At 41.8% G+C, this 16,107-nt stretch overlaps 1 protein-coding gene across 4 annotated transcripts in view; it reads left to right on the top strand.

Moving 5' to 3' along the window:
• The window catches only part of arhgef3 (Rho guanine nucleotide exchange factor (GEF) 3), a 307,012-nt gene that overhangs the window by 259,184 nt on the left and 31,721 nt on the right, over positions 1 to 16,107 (top strand). Inside the window, exon 1 of one of the 4 annotated variants that reach the window (XM_080182731.1) lies at positions 4,536 to 4,804. The exons of the other annotated variants lie outside the window; for them this stretch is intronic. Coding sequence (XP_080038857.1) covers positions 4,709 to 4,804 — 96 coding nt within the window. The 5' untranslated portion in view covers positions 4,536 to 4,708. Of the gene's footprint in view, positions 1 to 4,535; positions 4,805 to 16,107 lie in introns of those variants that run through there. 4 annotated transcript variants of the gene reach the window in all.

The raw sequence follows: 16,107 nt of genomic DNA, 5'->3' as shown, positions 1-16,107 counted from the left end.
TCGTGGCTAATTTCTAATTTTTTAAAAACTGGACAAAGACCTAATTAAAACGACTGAAGCTATGTCTGTATCTGACCCTCAACAATGAATGAATTTCACAGTCACTGACACCTCATTATCTCTGAAGAGACCCTAATGATCCCCTGTGTGCTTCAGAGACCAAGTTCAAACAGAACTATACAAAGGCTTTCTACATTTTGTAAGCCAGGCCTGGCCAACCAGAGTTGATTCATCTACTCTGAGAAAGGACCTCACAACATCCCTTTAAAACTTAATAGTTGGAACACTAACAATTTCAACCTTTGTCAAATCCACACCGAGCTGATGGGACCAATAATCTTGCCTTGTGGTACTAAGAAATCTCAGTCTGCCATTTTCACATCATCCAAGCAGCAGCACAAAAATGGGCTGTGTCCAAGTTTGAATGCTTGGCCTCCATCTATGCTCTTTCTACCAGAATCTCTGTACCATCACTTAAACAACTGATTTATTTCTGCGTGCCTATCTCATTGTGGAAGTCACCTCTATTAGAAAAGTTAATTATCCAGCATCAAATTTCAACCTGCCAAACTCTGTGAAACACTACACCAGTGGAGTTTGAATCTGGACTCATATGAAACAATCATTTGTTTCTGTGTTTTTATGTGGAGATGCCGGCGTTGATCTGGGGTAGGCACGGTAAGAAGTCTTTCCAGGTTAAGGTCCAACAGGTTTATTTAGTAGCACAAGCTTTTGAAGCACTGCTCCTTCATCAGGTGAGTGGAGGATTTGGTTCACAAACAGGGCACATATAGACACAATCTCAATTACAAGATAATGATTGGAGTGCGAGTCTTAACAGAAATCAAGTCTTTACAGATATAGACAATGTGAATGGAGTGAGGGTTAAGCACAGGTTCAAGAGGTGTGAATTGTCTCCAGCCAGGACAGATAGCGAGATTTTTCAAGCAGGGCAAGTCATGGGAGTTACAGATAGTGTGACATGAACCCAAGATCCTGGTTGAAGGTGTTCTCATGTGTGCGGAACTTGGCTATCAGTTTCTGCTCAGCGACTCTGCATTGTCGTGTGTCTTGAATGCTGACTTGGAGAACGCTTACCCGAAGATCAGAAGCTGAATGCCGTTGACTGCTGAAGTGTTTCCCGACATGATGGGAACACTCCTGCCTGGTGTTTGTCGAGCTTCACCGTTCCAGGGAAGTACTGGGCAATGAATCCCCAGCTTCTGTCATGACACTACAGACTTCTTACAGAAACTCAGCACCCATGGAGCAGTTGAACCAGGAACACTCCTCGTCACAGCTACAACATCTTCTCCAAAGCATTCAACATGTCAGTGATGAAGATGCATATCTCGCCAAGGCCATCCCCAGACTTTGCCTTCAAACAACTGCGCAACCTCAATTAGACCATTGTAGACAGCAAATTACCCAGCCTCCAGGAGAACAGTGACCACAACACCACACAACCCTGCCACAACCTGTGCAAGACTTGCCAGATCATTGACATGGATCCCATCATCTCGGGTGAACACCATCCACAGTATACGGTACATACTCTTGAGACTCAGCCAACATTGTCTACCTGATATGCTGCAAGAAAGGATGCCCGAGGTATGGTACATTGGGGAGGCTGTGCAGACACTATGACAATGAATGAATGGACACTTCTTGACAATCATCAGGCAGGGGTGTTTCCTTCCTGTTGGGGAACATTTCATTAGTCAAAGGCATTCAGCCTCTGATCTTCAGGTAAGCATTCTCCAAGGTGGCCTTCAAGACACATGACAGGGTCACTGAGCAGATAGCCAAGCTCCACATTCATGAGGACAGCCTCAACCAGGATCTTGGATTCATGTCGCACTATCTATAAGCCCCATGACTTGCCTGGGCTTGCAAAATCTCACTAACTATCCCAGCTTGAGGCAATTCACACCTCTTGAATCTGTACTTAACCCTCTTTCTACTCAGATTGTCTATATCTGTAAAGACTTGATTACCTGTAAAAGTTCATATCCCAACCATTATCTTGTAATTGAGTTTGTATCTATATATGTCCTGTTTGTGAACTAAATCGTCCATTCACCTGATGAAGGGGCACTGCTCCAAGAGCTTGTACTATCAAATAAGCCTGTTGGACATTAACCTGGGGTTGTGAGACTTCTTATTGTTTCTATGTTATCTTTACCTTTCACTACCTCTCTTTTACTGTATGAATGAGAAGGACACAATGTTGCCACAGTCCACCCACATTTGAGTGTGTGCAAATAAACTAACCCTTTGAGTTCATCCTATTTTGAATTTGCTATCGGATTATCAATAGGAAATTGGAATCACACCAAAAGAGCGGGGCTGGGAGGAGGAGAAATCAGGGCTTCTTAAACTGACCTCCTGCCTCCTGTCAATAGCATTCACAAATACCCTAATCTGGCCTCATATGACTCCAGAATATAGCAATGCGGTTGACTTGGAAGTGCCCTCAAAAAAGGTCTAACAAGTCACTCCGTTCAATGGCAATTAGGGATGGGCAACAAATGCTGGCCTTGCCAATGATGCCCACAACCCACAAAAGAGTAAAGAAAATGATCCTTGGGGAAGTTCCTGATAATGGTGCTGGGGTGGAACATTTGTGTCTTTATATGCCCTGTTTGTGAACAGAACTCGCACTTACTTGATGAAGGAGCAGCGCTCCAAAAGCTAGTAGCTTTTGCTATCAAATAAACCTGTTGGACTTCAACCTGGTGTTCTTACTGTGTTTACCCCAGTCCATTTCCACATTGTGGAATGAGAAGCCATTGCTAAAGATTGTCCGTCTGACTACAATCTGATAAGTAAGTGTGAAACCAAACAGGGGCAATAGCAGTGAGGTGAATAAAGCAGAAACATTAGAAAATCATGTTATAGTCAGCTGTATCAAAGGCTGTAGAAAGATTGTGGAAGAATAATACACCATAATTACAGAATGTCAAATGTGTCTGATTTGGGACAATTTGGTCTTTGTTCAGGAGGGAAACTTGATTCAGAGAGAGAATTGTGGGAACAGTGGACACAGTTTTGAGAAGTGTCCATTTGGAAATTTGGCATGTCAGCTATGACTCCCACCAACTTTTACAGATGCACCATAGAAAGCATTATTTCTGGTTGTATCACAGCTTGGTATGGCTCCTGCTCCACCCAAGACCTCAAGAAACTACAAAAGGTCATGAATGTAGCCCAATCCATCATGCAAACCAGCCTCCCATACATTGACTCTGTCTACACTTCCCACTGCCTCGGCAAAGCAGCCAGCATAATTAAGGACGTCATGCACCCTGGACATTCTCTCTTCCACCATCTTCTTTCGGGAAAAGATACAGAAGTCTGAGGTCACGTACCAATCGACCCAAGAACAGCTTCTTCCCTGCTAGTCAGACTTTCGAATGGACTTGCCTTGCATTAAGTTGATCTTTCTCTACAGCCTAGGTATGACTGTGACACCACATTCTGCCCTCTCTTGTTTCCTTCTCTGTGAACGGTATGTTTTGTGTGGCACGCAAGAAACAATACTTTTCACTATTAATACAAGTGACAATAATAAATCAAATCAAAAGTTATTGAAGGATGAAGAAGAAAACAGAGGGTCTCAATCAATGGGACACTTTTTCCTCCTCATTCCTATCCTGTAGTCTTTCATTGACCTGAGTCGCCACACTACATTCTTGAAACCTGATAATGACTGTTGAGCATCAGAGTGAAAGTAAATCTGACCTCATTGAGTTCAAATGATAGGAGAGCGACCAGGGTTTTGCCTAATTCTCTCCTGGCTGACTTGCTGATCGTACAGAGGTTGCTGGCCGTGCAGCAAACTCGGCAAGAGTTTGATCACTAAGCCTTCAAGGATCAATAACTCAAAATAAATCTGATCAACAAGCTTCTTAATTGAAGCTGAGGATGGGAAAGTTAAAAAGAGAGTGGCCCAGGAGCGTGGCACCGTAAGGTGCTGATTCACACCTATGGGTTTGACAGTGGGCGCTCCAGGTTTTTCATTGCTTGTCAGCTGAATTTGGACTGGGAGTAGGGCGGGAGAGAGAACTGGCAGAGATATCCCTGGGCTCCTGTTCAGTGTCACTGACAGCCCAGGCTTGACATTCAGCTGAAGAGGGATGGAGCCGAGAGGGACACCTCCGATCTTTAGAAACAGAGACACAATGTAACAAAACTTCACAATTGGCGTTTTTTTCTGTATCAAGTTGTAAAAGTAACAAAATCAGGAAAGCCCCTTGCTGCCAGAATCAAACTACAGCGTGTTGTCAGGGGGGCGAGAAGTGCAGAGAGAAGCAGGATTTGTTGAACTTGGTTGGAAAGTTTGTGTCTGCTTTCTCGGTTGCTGTGTGTGTGGTTCCAGCAAGTTGCTCCATTCCGTCGATCCGGTTCCAGAGTGAGTGGCCCGCCTCCTCCTCCTTCCCCCCCTCCCCGGCTCGCTCAGCCTGTGGGCGGGTTGTTCGGTCTGACTGGCTTTCCCAGTCCGCCCGCTCCTCAGCTGCAGCAGCCTGTTTCCCCAGACGGATGGTGCTGCAGGGGAGCAGCGGAGCACGGGGCTGAGGGCAGCAAGCAGAGCACCGACCGCAGGGCGCCCGGCTGCACCGTGGCTGCGAGGCACAACCTGACTCTCGAGTTTCGCGCGACTCTCTCCTCAGCTGTGAACTCTCCTCGGCTCTCTGCAGCCGCCACCATGGTGGCCAAGGATTACCCATATTGTGTGGCCGCTAAGAGGACAAACTGCGCCTTGGAAGTGCAGACTGTGAGCTCCAGTGTTAAAGAGACCGAGGTACCGTGTTGTGTTTAGTCTGGGTGTGATAACACTTGCTTTGTGTCGACTAGCCGAGATGGTGAAGTCAGCGATTGAACTTCCCAATACAAGGCTGGAGGAATGGTACTTGATCAGCCTCCCTCTTTCTATTGTAAACTGCTTTGTTACTTCAAAAAAAATATTTTCAGTGAAACTCGAAAGTAGTCAACTTGGCATAATTCTGCAATTGTTTACTTTCAAAGTAAGGTGAAGGAATAGCTTTAACATTCCCTCACAATGACAGTCCTATTTAGCTGTCAAAAACCTTTCCCCTCGTAATCTTTGGACCCCCCCCCCTCCCCACTAACTGGCTATAGTAACCCCACTCCATTCCATTGTTCAGAATGAAAACTGCTCAGTGTTTCTCCATGTCTCTCTTTTTTTTAAAAAAATGTCTTTTGAAGTCTCCGATCCAGACAACAGCTGATGTGAAATCCTCTCTGCTTTCCAAAGTCTGCCACTTCCATCCTGGCTGCTTCACTCAGCGGTTTGTACTTTGTTTATACAGTAATGTGCAACCCCTTTGAGGATTAGGCCTGGCAGCCAGCAGAGGGGGAGGGATAGCTGTCTAGCCCTCCTGGACTGGGGAAAAAGTATAGGAATTTTATTGTGTGAACCTTTTGCAGTTTCCATATGGGTGTGTGTGTTCTTTTAAATACTAAAACAGAATATAACTACACATACTGGTGAGACGAGACGAACCTTAAGTTTCCTTCCTTATGTTTACAGGTCTAATGGACTCCAGATATATTTGTTTTAATCTACTTGCAGTGCATAATTTTTCTTTGGCTGCTTTGTGCATAAAACCATCTCAGATTGGTCCTTAATGGGAATTGACAGTTTTAAATGGGGAATGTACCTGTTATAGGGAGGATCTACTGATTGGAATCTCCAACCTACAGCATTGATTTACTTGTCAGTTTCATTCCAAATCTACTCATTGATCTCCTGTGCTGAACTTATGCAGATTTAATCAGGCTGTCAGTGGAAAGGTGTTACAGTAGGGTACAATAAAAAGACCAGACTGATAACTCTACAGATGTGAGACGATAGCCGTCCATTAACATGTTGCTGTGTGTGTGTTTTAAGTTTTAAAACCGAGCAGCACAGTGGTTAGCACTGCTGCCTCAGCGCCGGGTTCAATTCCTGCTTTGGGTCACTGTCTGTGTGAAGTTTGCACATTCTCCCCGTGTCTGTGTGGGTTTCCTCCGGGTGCTCCGGTTTCTTCCCACAGTCCAAAAGTATGCAGGTTAGGTTGATAGGCCATGTTAAATTGACCCTAGTGTCAGGGAGATTAGTAGGGTAAATGTGTGGGGTTACAGGAATAGGGGCTGAGTGTCAATGGGCCGAATGGCGGTTTCCTGCACTGGAGGGATTCTATGGATTCTAAGTTTTGCTCAGTTCCAGGTGGAGAAGCTTGACTGGAGTACAATTTTATTTTGTGGTAAATTGAATTGACTCATTCAGTCAATCAAATTTTGGCCTGCAGATATATGTTGAAATTATTTCTGTCCCTTTTTACCTGAGAATTTCCTACACCCTTCAGTAGCATCCCAATAGAATTAAAACGCTGCCTTCTCTCATCTTTGTATTTAAAGTTATCACTGTTTGCCTTTTAACCAACTTCTTTCTCGCTTTCCGTTCTTGCTAAATTAATTCCTCTGTCTTCACATGGTTTCCCTAGCAGTGTTGGAAGTTTCGGCGCTGTGTAGTGAAATACAGAATAATTCATGCGCCTACATAACAGCCACTTCCTGTCAAAGTTAATCATCAAGTGTGAGGGTCTGAACAGCTGCAGTGTAAAGTGCAAGCCTGTCTCTATATTGGCTTTTAATTCAGGTCACTATGAATCACTCAATGTCTTTTTTTGCACACTGTTGCCTGTTGGAGGAAATTTCAGCAAAATAACGTTGAGCTTCGTGTGCAGTTCACAACCACACAACCGTCATTCACGCATTCACTGCTGATTCAAACCCCCATGTGTTTTTGCATGAGGAAGGAGTTATAACACTGTCTGGAATTTTATGCTCTGAATAAACATGACTAGGACGCCTTCTAGCTTCAGCATGTTGCAACAGCAACAGTGCCTACCGTGTGGTAGTGACTTCTCTCTGGGTGTATTCCCGTCTTCAACTGGCTTTGGTTATTCTAAGTTAAACTTGATTGACCGCTATCTTCCCAGTTTGGACACGTTTGGCAAAAGTTTGAATATCAATTTTTAAATCGTAATTAAGTTTGATTTATTAACTTAATTTGCCGAAATAGTAGTAACATTGGCACAGCAGCTAGCTACAATGTTTGAGGGGTGGCATTGTGTGTGGAGAAAGGGGAATTTATAATAAAAACGTGGAAAACATGCAGTCTGAAAATTAATTCCGATGGAATTTACAGTTGAATCATCTCAAGACCATTTTTGAGTGGTGTTATCTGCATCAAAAATACATTTTGCAGTAACATATTTTTGTGCTTGATGTGTCTTTTCCAAGATTAATTATTTTTCAGATAACAAGATCTGAGACAAACAGTGCAGAATAGAAATGGATACCTTCCCCACTTCTGTTCTCATGACAGGAGCACTGACGTAAAAGGATTCAGTTTCGTTTTAGAAATAATGTTATTTGTGAATAGCAGGTTAAGTAACAATGACTTAAAAATGCATTTTGACTGTATTAATGTATTCTTTGTTGCCCAAGGTTTTCAATACGCTAAAAATGTGGGGCTGTAGAAAGTGACTCAACAGGGAGGGGAATTGTGGTGGTGGCACACCTGTATCTTAAGCTGTGGCTCATTTCGCTTCAGGTATTATCATGGGTCAGCAACCTCTGTCTGCTTTTTATTCTCGAAGAAAGAGGGGGAGCTCTTATTGAAACATACAGGATAATGCAAGGCCTGGATAGAGTGGATGTGGAGAGGATGTTTCCACTAGTAGGAAAAACTAGAACCAGAGGGCACAACCTCAGGCTGAAGGGACGATCCTTTAAAACAAAGATGAGGAGGAATTTCTTCATCTAGAGTACTGAATCTGTGGAACTCTTTGCCACAGAAGGCTGTGGAGGCCAGATCATTGAGTGTTTTTAAGACAGATAGGTTCTTGATTAATAAGGGGCTTGGGGAAAAGGCAAGCGAATGGGGCTGAGGGAAAAAAATCAGCCATAATTGAATGGCAGAGCGGACTCTGGGATAAATGGCCTAATTCTGTCCCCTATGTCTTATAGTGTTGTGGGCTATTTTTGCTTCAGGTATATCAGTAACTCATGCTATTTTCTGGAGAGGTAGGTTCTTAGATTTTTAACAGGGAAGATGTATTACTGATTCTTATCTAATTAGTTTAAATATAAAACTATACAATATTTATCACTTTTTTGATGAAAATGAATATTCCCTTTGACACATGTTCTGCAGGCAGCAGAATTTTTCTCAAGGTTACAGGAACTAATTGTAAGGCCAAAGTGCTGTCCCAGGTGAGAAATGCCAGAAACACATACGCAAGTCATCATTTTTTTACTCCAAGAGTCACCTTGTCAGCATTTTACAAGATACATTAGTATTTGTTTTTAGTGGCCTTGTGGGTTATTAATATGAACCATTTGGATCAGTCAGCAGGCACAACTGCAGGTTTTTTAAAACAATCAAATCAATTAAGAACAGAACTGAAGCCTGTTAAACCTATTTTCTTCCCAATGTTGGTTGTAAACAAATTTGAAGTTGGAAAAGTTGAGATGATGGTTCTTGAGAATCACAATTACAGATGTTTTCTTTTACCATAAGTCCCTGAATAATTTGTACATAATCAGCTACTAAATTGCAGCTTCTAAAAACTTTTGATTTGTCTCATACTACTTGGGTAATTTCTAACATGCAGGCTTATTTTAAGTCCAATTGCAACAGCATTTTGAGATGAGAGGCTATTTCCTCTTATGCATGAATTTGCTTTATTGAAGTAGTTTTTTCACTTCCTGGTGGACTTACTGAGATTTTGTTATAAAGAGTGGGGTTAAAGTGGTCATGAACATAAATATAGATAAATTACAATGAGACTGAAGGGCTAGATGGCCTACTCCTGCTCCTATTTCTTATGCTTAGATTTCTATATGTAGAAATTCACTGTTATACCGTGTGATGTTTACCGTTGGCTTGTTTGCATGCGAGTCAGGATGTTCTGTACATTAGTTGATTTTAATTTGTTTTAAGCAAAAGTTGTTGGGATCGCATTATTTACTGTAACATAGGTGTTGCAGACTCTTCTTCAACTGCAATAAAGTGGCCAACATTCATGGAAGTTAGAATCTGGATAGCCAGGCAGCAAAGGATGGAATAGGAGCCTAATCTTTGTACATTTTATTAATTTTTATTGACAGCATACAATATGGAGTGCCCCAGGGATCTGTTCTAGGACCCTTTCTGTTTGTCATTTTCATAAATGACCTAGATGAGGAAGTGGAGGGATGGGTTAGTAAGTTCGCCGATGACACGAAGGTCGGTGGTGTTGTGGATGGTCTGGAAGGATGTCAGAAGTTGCAACAGGACATAAATAGGATGCAAGACTGGGCGGAGAAGTGGCAGATGGACTTCAACACGGATAAATGTGTAGTGGTCCATTTTGGCAGGACCAATGGGATGAACGAGTACACTATCAAGGGCAGGAGTCTTAGCAGTGTTGAAGAGCAGAAGGATCTTGGGGTCCGGGTCCACAGGACTCTTAAATTGGCCTCGCAGGTGGAGGATGTGGCCAAGAAGGCGTATGGTGTACTGGCCTTCATTAATCGAGGGATTGAGTTTAGGAGTCGGGAGGTAATGCTGCAACTTTGTAAGTCCCTTGTCAGGCCCCACTTGGAGTACTGTGCGCAGTTCTGGTCACCTCACTATAGGAAGGATGTAGAAGCTATTGAAAAGGGTACAGAGGAGATTTACAAGGATGTTGCCTGGATTGGGAGGCATGCCTTATGAAGATAGGTTGAGGGACCTGGGATTCTTCTCCCTGGAGAGACGAAGGTTGAGAGGCGACCTGATAGAGGTTTATAAAATGTTGAGAGGAATAGATAGGGTGGATTCTCAGAGGCTATTTCCCCGGGTTGAAATGGTCGCTACGAGAGGACACAGATTTAAGGTGCAGGGAAGCAAGTACAGAGGTGATGTTAGGGGTAAGTTTTTCACTCAGAGGGTGGTGAGTGAATGGAATCGGCTGCCGTCAGTGGTGGTGGAGGCGAACTCGCTGGGATCTTTTAAAAGACTTCTGGATGAGTATATGGGATTTAATGGGATTGGGGGTTATAGATAGGTCTATGGATTGGTGGGTGTTGATGTGATCGGCGCAGCTTGTGGGCCGAAGGGCCTGTTTGTGCTGTAGTGTTCTATGTTCTAATATAAACATGCACTTCCAAAAGCAACAACCTCAGTTTCAGTCTGCTCCTATAAATATAGGAGCACAACTAGATCCATAGACAATGCCCACTACTCGAATACAATTAAACACTCGGGCGATGTTACCAAAAAAAAAAGTTCTAAGTGCTGAGCCAGTGTGAAAATGGGAGAGAATCGCATCCATTTTTTTAGCGAGCTTTCACACATGATCTTGTGGCACTATTTGCCTCCGTTTTTTGCACTATGTGATTCATGTCAATAGGGGGAGCAGATGGAGTCTAATCTCACTGGAAAGCTGGCTGCTCACACTGGAGGGCACTATTGCACATGCGCAGATTTCTCTGTTCTGGGCAAACATGCCTTCCCCCCCCCCCAGGTTATGCCCCACACCCTGGCTGATCACCCCCCGTCCCCCAGGCTCAGGTCAATCCCCCCTCGACCCCCAAAAAAGGAGAGTCAGTCAGATGTTCCTGATAACACAAAATTCAGCTCTCCATGCCTGTTTACATTCTAACTGTAACTAAATTAAAGAAAATAAGTAATTTCAACAGTTTCAGGAGAGTTAGGAATTATTATTACTTTAGCGTGTGAATAATTCATTCCTTCACATGGTATTTCTTTGTCCATTATGTTAGTAGAAGGCATTAATTTTTAAAAATTCTTCCATGGGATGTGGATGTCACTGACTAGGCCAACACTTTTGTTGCCCATTCCTTGAAAAGGTGGTTGTGAGCTGCCTGTTAAGTTGCCATTTATTTTAAATTTATCCTCCCCAGGGAAGTTTTTTTTTATTGAATGGAGCTGGGAAATACTTAAAGAAGTATTGAAAATGAAAATCCTCTGGAGTTCCTCCCTGAAAATAAATTTCTCACACCTTCAGCAATTTTTATATTTTGACATTGCTGTAAACTGCACCATTATGTAGCTACAACACAAGTGACCAAATGTTACATATATATTTGCCTTAAGTTATGGTCTGCTAGTATCCTACTGCATTTGCAGTGCAATCCATTATCAAGTGTTATCAGTCTGTATTCAAGGCTTTGAGTTGACCACTTTTCGGGGGCCATGTCAACACTTCTGAGGCTGTTAGTCAGCTTTCACTGGATTTCTAAGTTGATGGTTGTCAGGATCTTACTGTCTGTATGGCTTTGTAGCCTATCAAGCAGTAACTAATCCCAAGGAAATTGGAGGAGCTTAAAATGTGTAAATATTTAATAACCCAGCATCTGTATTTAGAGCAACCAGATTTTTTCCTTCACTATGAAACATTCTCATGAATATTGGGTGGAATGAACAAATTTGCATTCAAAGATCTGAGAACAATTCCACTTTTCCAAGGAATGCTATTTAGTATACTTTGGTACGGGTCAATAAGCTACTAATTGCTAATCGTTTCAAGTTGAGAAAGGTGCATGATCTGACATTGGAGTCTTCCTCTTGGGTGTGTGAAGGTACAAATGATTCGGATTGTTGTGGATCACCCAAAAGAGATGCTGACATGTACGGCATAAAGACGCCTCTGTCTCTGAGATAATTTAATGCCAACCAGATTTAAGACTTTGGGAATGCTTGAATCCAACTTCTCAATCTAGTTAGTCTTGCAGCAGGAAGCATTTGACATGTACACAATCAGTCTAATCAAATGTAGTCTTTTTTTAATCATGTTTGTGTGTTATGGTCTTGAATGGTTAACTTAACACCTAATCAGAGCAGGCATGCAGATTTTAATGCAGAAGTGCCTTAATGTATATAATCTTACAGAAGAAGCCTTGTTGTTATTAATCTTTTGGCTCTTTATAGTCTGAGTACACTTGTGATTTACAACATATCTTTGATTCCCAGATGAGGAATAATTCTCACTGGTTCTTGCTTTCCAAATTAATAGTACAAAGTTGTTTTAATTTAACTCTGGTTGCTGGTTCTATCCAAAATATTACACCCAGTGGATTTTGTTAATGTGATAAAGCAAAATTGCTTTGGTTATCTGAAATATTTCAATACGTTGCGAGTTAGCATGCTCAAACTTTCTTTTAAGCAGCATTTGTTGATTTTAATAGCCAGTTCAATGACAGACCTCGACAACAGCTGTAAATTAGAAGGTAGTTTAATCTTCACAGATGTGTAGCTATAGAAACAGTGAATGTGGTTAGAATTTTTAGAAGTCCTACAGCTATAGAGACAGTTGAATTACATGTTTAAAATTAAGATTCACTTGACTTTCAAGGAAAACTGGTATTAAAGAAGGAAGCCATCCTTGTTTTCCTTATAGGTTTATATTAGCACAAGTATCTCCCTTTTCTAAAAAAAATAAATTTTACATGCTGTACTGTACCATATAATTAGTTTAAGCTCAAAGTACAGATTGTTTTTCAAATTATTGTACAGACAACTGAAACTACACATGGAATTTTCCCTTCCCACCCGCCACGGGAATTGTAGCGGGTGGGGCGGACCATGTAAAGGTTCGTTTTCCTCGGGCAGGATTTGCCGATTTTGGGGCAAGCGTGGCTGGAAAATTCCAGGGCATGTTTCACAACATTAGGATCCATTAGGTTGGCCAGCTGCTGTTGTATTTGGGGCCTTTAATCTGCAATAGAATCTATCATTGGACAACTTCATAGAAATCCAATGCAGTCATTCTTTGACGGCTTAATGTAACCATTTGTAAAACATCATTAAATTGATAAAGGGGACTGAAAGAAAGCTATATTGAAGATTTGATCTCTGGTTCCATACATGGCTTTGAATTTACTGCATAATTTCCATTTCATATCAGTCATGTATCATTTTTCCAGATGTTGGATGATAGTCTTTAAACACATGCCCATAAATCATTTTGGTCAAAAAATAGCTATTAGCTTAAAAAGTAATTTCAAGTCATTCTTATTTATTGTGTACCAGGCTTCCCTCACCGATCACCACTGTTCTTCTTCATCTACGGTGGCCATCCAACAGTTGGAATGTAAAGCTTTCATCTTGGTGTTTAAACCCAGTCATGGTCTGATCCAACTGTGATAGGAACCTCCAACAATTCCCCATCCCCAACCCAAGCACCAGAATTCTCCCCCTCTGACCTCCTGTGCTACCTCCCCTCACGTTGCCCTGTCACAGGAGGTCACGCATTTGGCCATCCTATGCACTGAAATTCCCTCTCTACACTTCACTGCCTGTCTCTCTCTCCTCCTCTTAATACTGTCACAAAACCCATCTCAAAAGAAATTTGTTTGTCCCTTCCTGATGTCTCATTCTTTGGTTCCACATTCATTTTTCCTTGGACCTTTGTGAAATACCTTGATGTTTTATTCTGTTTTAAATGTGTTCTATACATGAGAGTTGTTAATGCAGAAATTTACTCCAGAAAATATTAGGAAAGACAGTGCTTCTTTAAAACTTTAATGTTCAGTAAATGACATAGAATAGAAATGGATATTAGGGTGATGTGTATAATTGTTACGCTTTACAGTTCTGAAACCTATACATCAATGCATGCCTTTGTTATATCTGATGCAGTAGCTTCTTTTCCCATCCAGCGTAAGAGTTGTTAATCTACCCCCACTCTTCCATGAAATGCAATACAGCAGATAATGCACACACATTGTCTTTTATAATAGATGGGAATAAAATAAATCATTTGGAGAGCCCCAGCACCTCCAACCCCTGCTGGCTTCCCACAATGAAAGTCTGTCCCTGCCAGCCATATTGGTGCCAAGTTGATCACTCATGATCACCCTGCACCTCCCAGTACTAAATTTTGCACCACAATCTCCCAAAAGTGTCTCTCTGCTACTATCCAGCACCACCCACCTCACTCTTCATTTCCCTGTATGCTGCAAAGTGATAGAACTTATTTCTAGCCACTGGATACTGTCAATACTGTAATAGTAGGCTAATTAGCTGTCAGCACAAAATGAAAAAAAATCTGAAACTCAAAATAATTGTCTATTCAAACACAGGCTCTGTGATTTATGGGGAAGTGTAATTAACATATTGCTTCTTCCAATTAAAAAAGTACATTTGTCAGTAGGAATTCATCTCTGTGCTTCTGCTGGTGCCAATCCAATAAAATATGATAGTGTTCAATGTCTATATACTGCTCCATATATTTCAGTTGCTGCATTTTGTGTCTTTGTCAAGATTAGTTGCATCTCTAGAAATGCTGGAGCCAGACTGGTCCAGCAGGGTCCTGCCATCAACCTTTGTGTGAATAATGCCAGGCAACAATCCTTATTCATTCTTCTGCGGCCTTAGTCAAAGGATTACAGCTTTGGGAACAATGCTAATGCAACTAGATAAGAGGAACACTATAAGGCTATTCACTGTGATTGTTCAGGTCGGAGTGTTGCAGCCCTTTTTATAGATTTATTCAGGTCACTGATTCAATCCTAAGCAGATAATGGAGAAACTGTGCTGCCTCATTCTTTCTCCTTGACGAGTTAATAATGAGAGCTAATTTTCACCGAAATGCTTTGTGATAATGGTCTCCTGTCACTGACACTGTGGTTGGTCTTGAATGCTAAAACTCAATGGGGAGTTGATCAATGCTGAACATTGGGAAGTAGTTGTAACAGTTTGATAACTTTTCTCTTAAACCATATGGAAGAGATTTATTGAAGAATACCAATGGACAGAAGTGTCAAGAAGTTGTGATTTTGACAGTAATTAATATTGTCTTTTTTTTTAATTCTAAAATTTCTTGAGTGATGGGGTTGTGCTCATAGACCCTTTCACATTCCATTCAATTTACATTGACCAGGAAGATGAGAAATAAGAGTAGACCATACAGCCTTCTGAGTCTGGCCCATCATTCACTGAGATATAGTTGATCTATCTCAACTCCACTTTTCAGCCCTGTCTCCATGATTCCCTTCCAGTCCAACAAAAAATGAACTCAAATATTTTCAAAGGCTTGGAAAACTGTTTAACCAGAAATAAAACACAAAATCTGTTTAATTGTGATTTACCTCAGCCAATTTTCTTTTTTTCCCTCTAACAATTATTTAATTGAGTTATTCAAAAGCTAAGATACTTTCATCAGGCACCTCAATGAACTTCTAATCTTTTAAGAAAATGAAAAGTTTCATGGCAGATGGACTTCAACCTGGATAAATGTGTAGTGGTCCATTGTGGCAGGTCCAATGGGATGAAGGAATATAGTATTAAGGGTAAGATTCTTAGCAGTGTGGAAGATCAGAAGGATCTTGGGGTCCGGGTTCATAGGACTCTCAAATCAGCTTTGCGGGTAGAGGATGTGGTTAAGAAGGCAAATGGTGTACTGGCCTTCATCAATCGAGGAATTGAGTTTAGGAGTCAGGAGATAATGCTGCGGCTGTATAAGACCCTGGTCATACCCCACTTAGAGTACTGTGCTTAATTCTGGTCGCCTCATTACAGGAAGGATGTGGAAGCCATTGAAAGGGTGCAGAGGAGATTTAAAAGGATGTTACCTGGATTGGGTGGCATGCCTTATGAGGATAGCTTGAGGGAGCTCAGTCTTTTCTCCTTAGAGAGACGAAGGATGAGAGGTGACCTGATAGAGGTGTATAAGATGTTGAGAGGTTTGATCGAGGATTGATTCCCAGAGGCTTTTTTCCAGGGCTGAAATGGCTGCCACAAGAGGACACAGGTTTAGGGTGCTGGGGAGTAGGTACGGAGGAGATGTCAGGGTTAAGTTTTTCACTGAGGGTGGTGGATGCGTGGAATCGGGTGCCGGCAGTGGTGGTGGAGGCAGATTCAATAGGGTCTTTTAAGAGACTTTTGGATGAGTACATGGGACTTAGTAAGATAGAGGGTTATAGGTAACCCTAGTAGGTAGGGACATGTTCAGCTCAACTTGTGGGCTGAGGGCCTGTTTGTGCTGTAGTTTTTCTACGATTCTACAACACTGCAGAATGGAAGAGTGCTCCAGTTAACTTAATGCT

The sequence above is a fragment of the Carcharhinus amblyrhynchos genome, chromosome 3, assembly GCF_965287045.1.
Source record: "Carcharhinus amblyrhynchos chromosome 3, sCarAmb.v2.hapA, whole genome shotgun sequence".
Lineage (NCBI taxonomy): Eukaryota > Metazoa > Chordata > Chondrichthyes > Carcharhiniformes > Carcharhinidae > Carcharhinus > Carcharhinus amblyrhynchos.
Note: the sequence above shows the minus strand (reverse complement) of the source record. Positions and strands in the feature narration are given on the sequence as shown.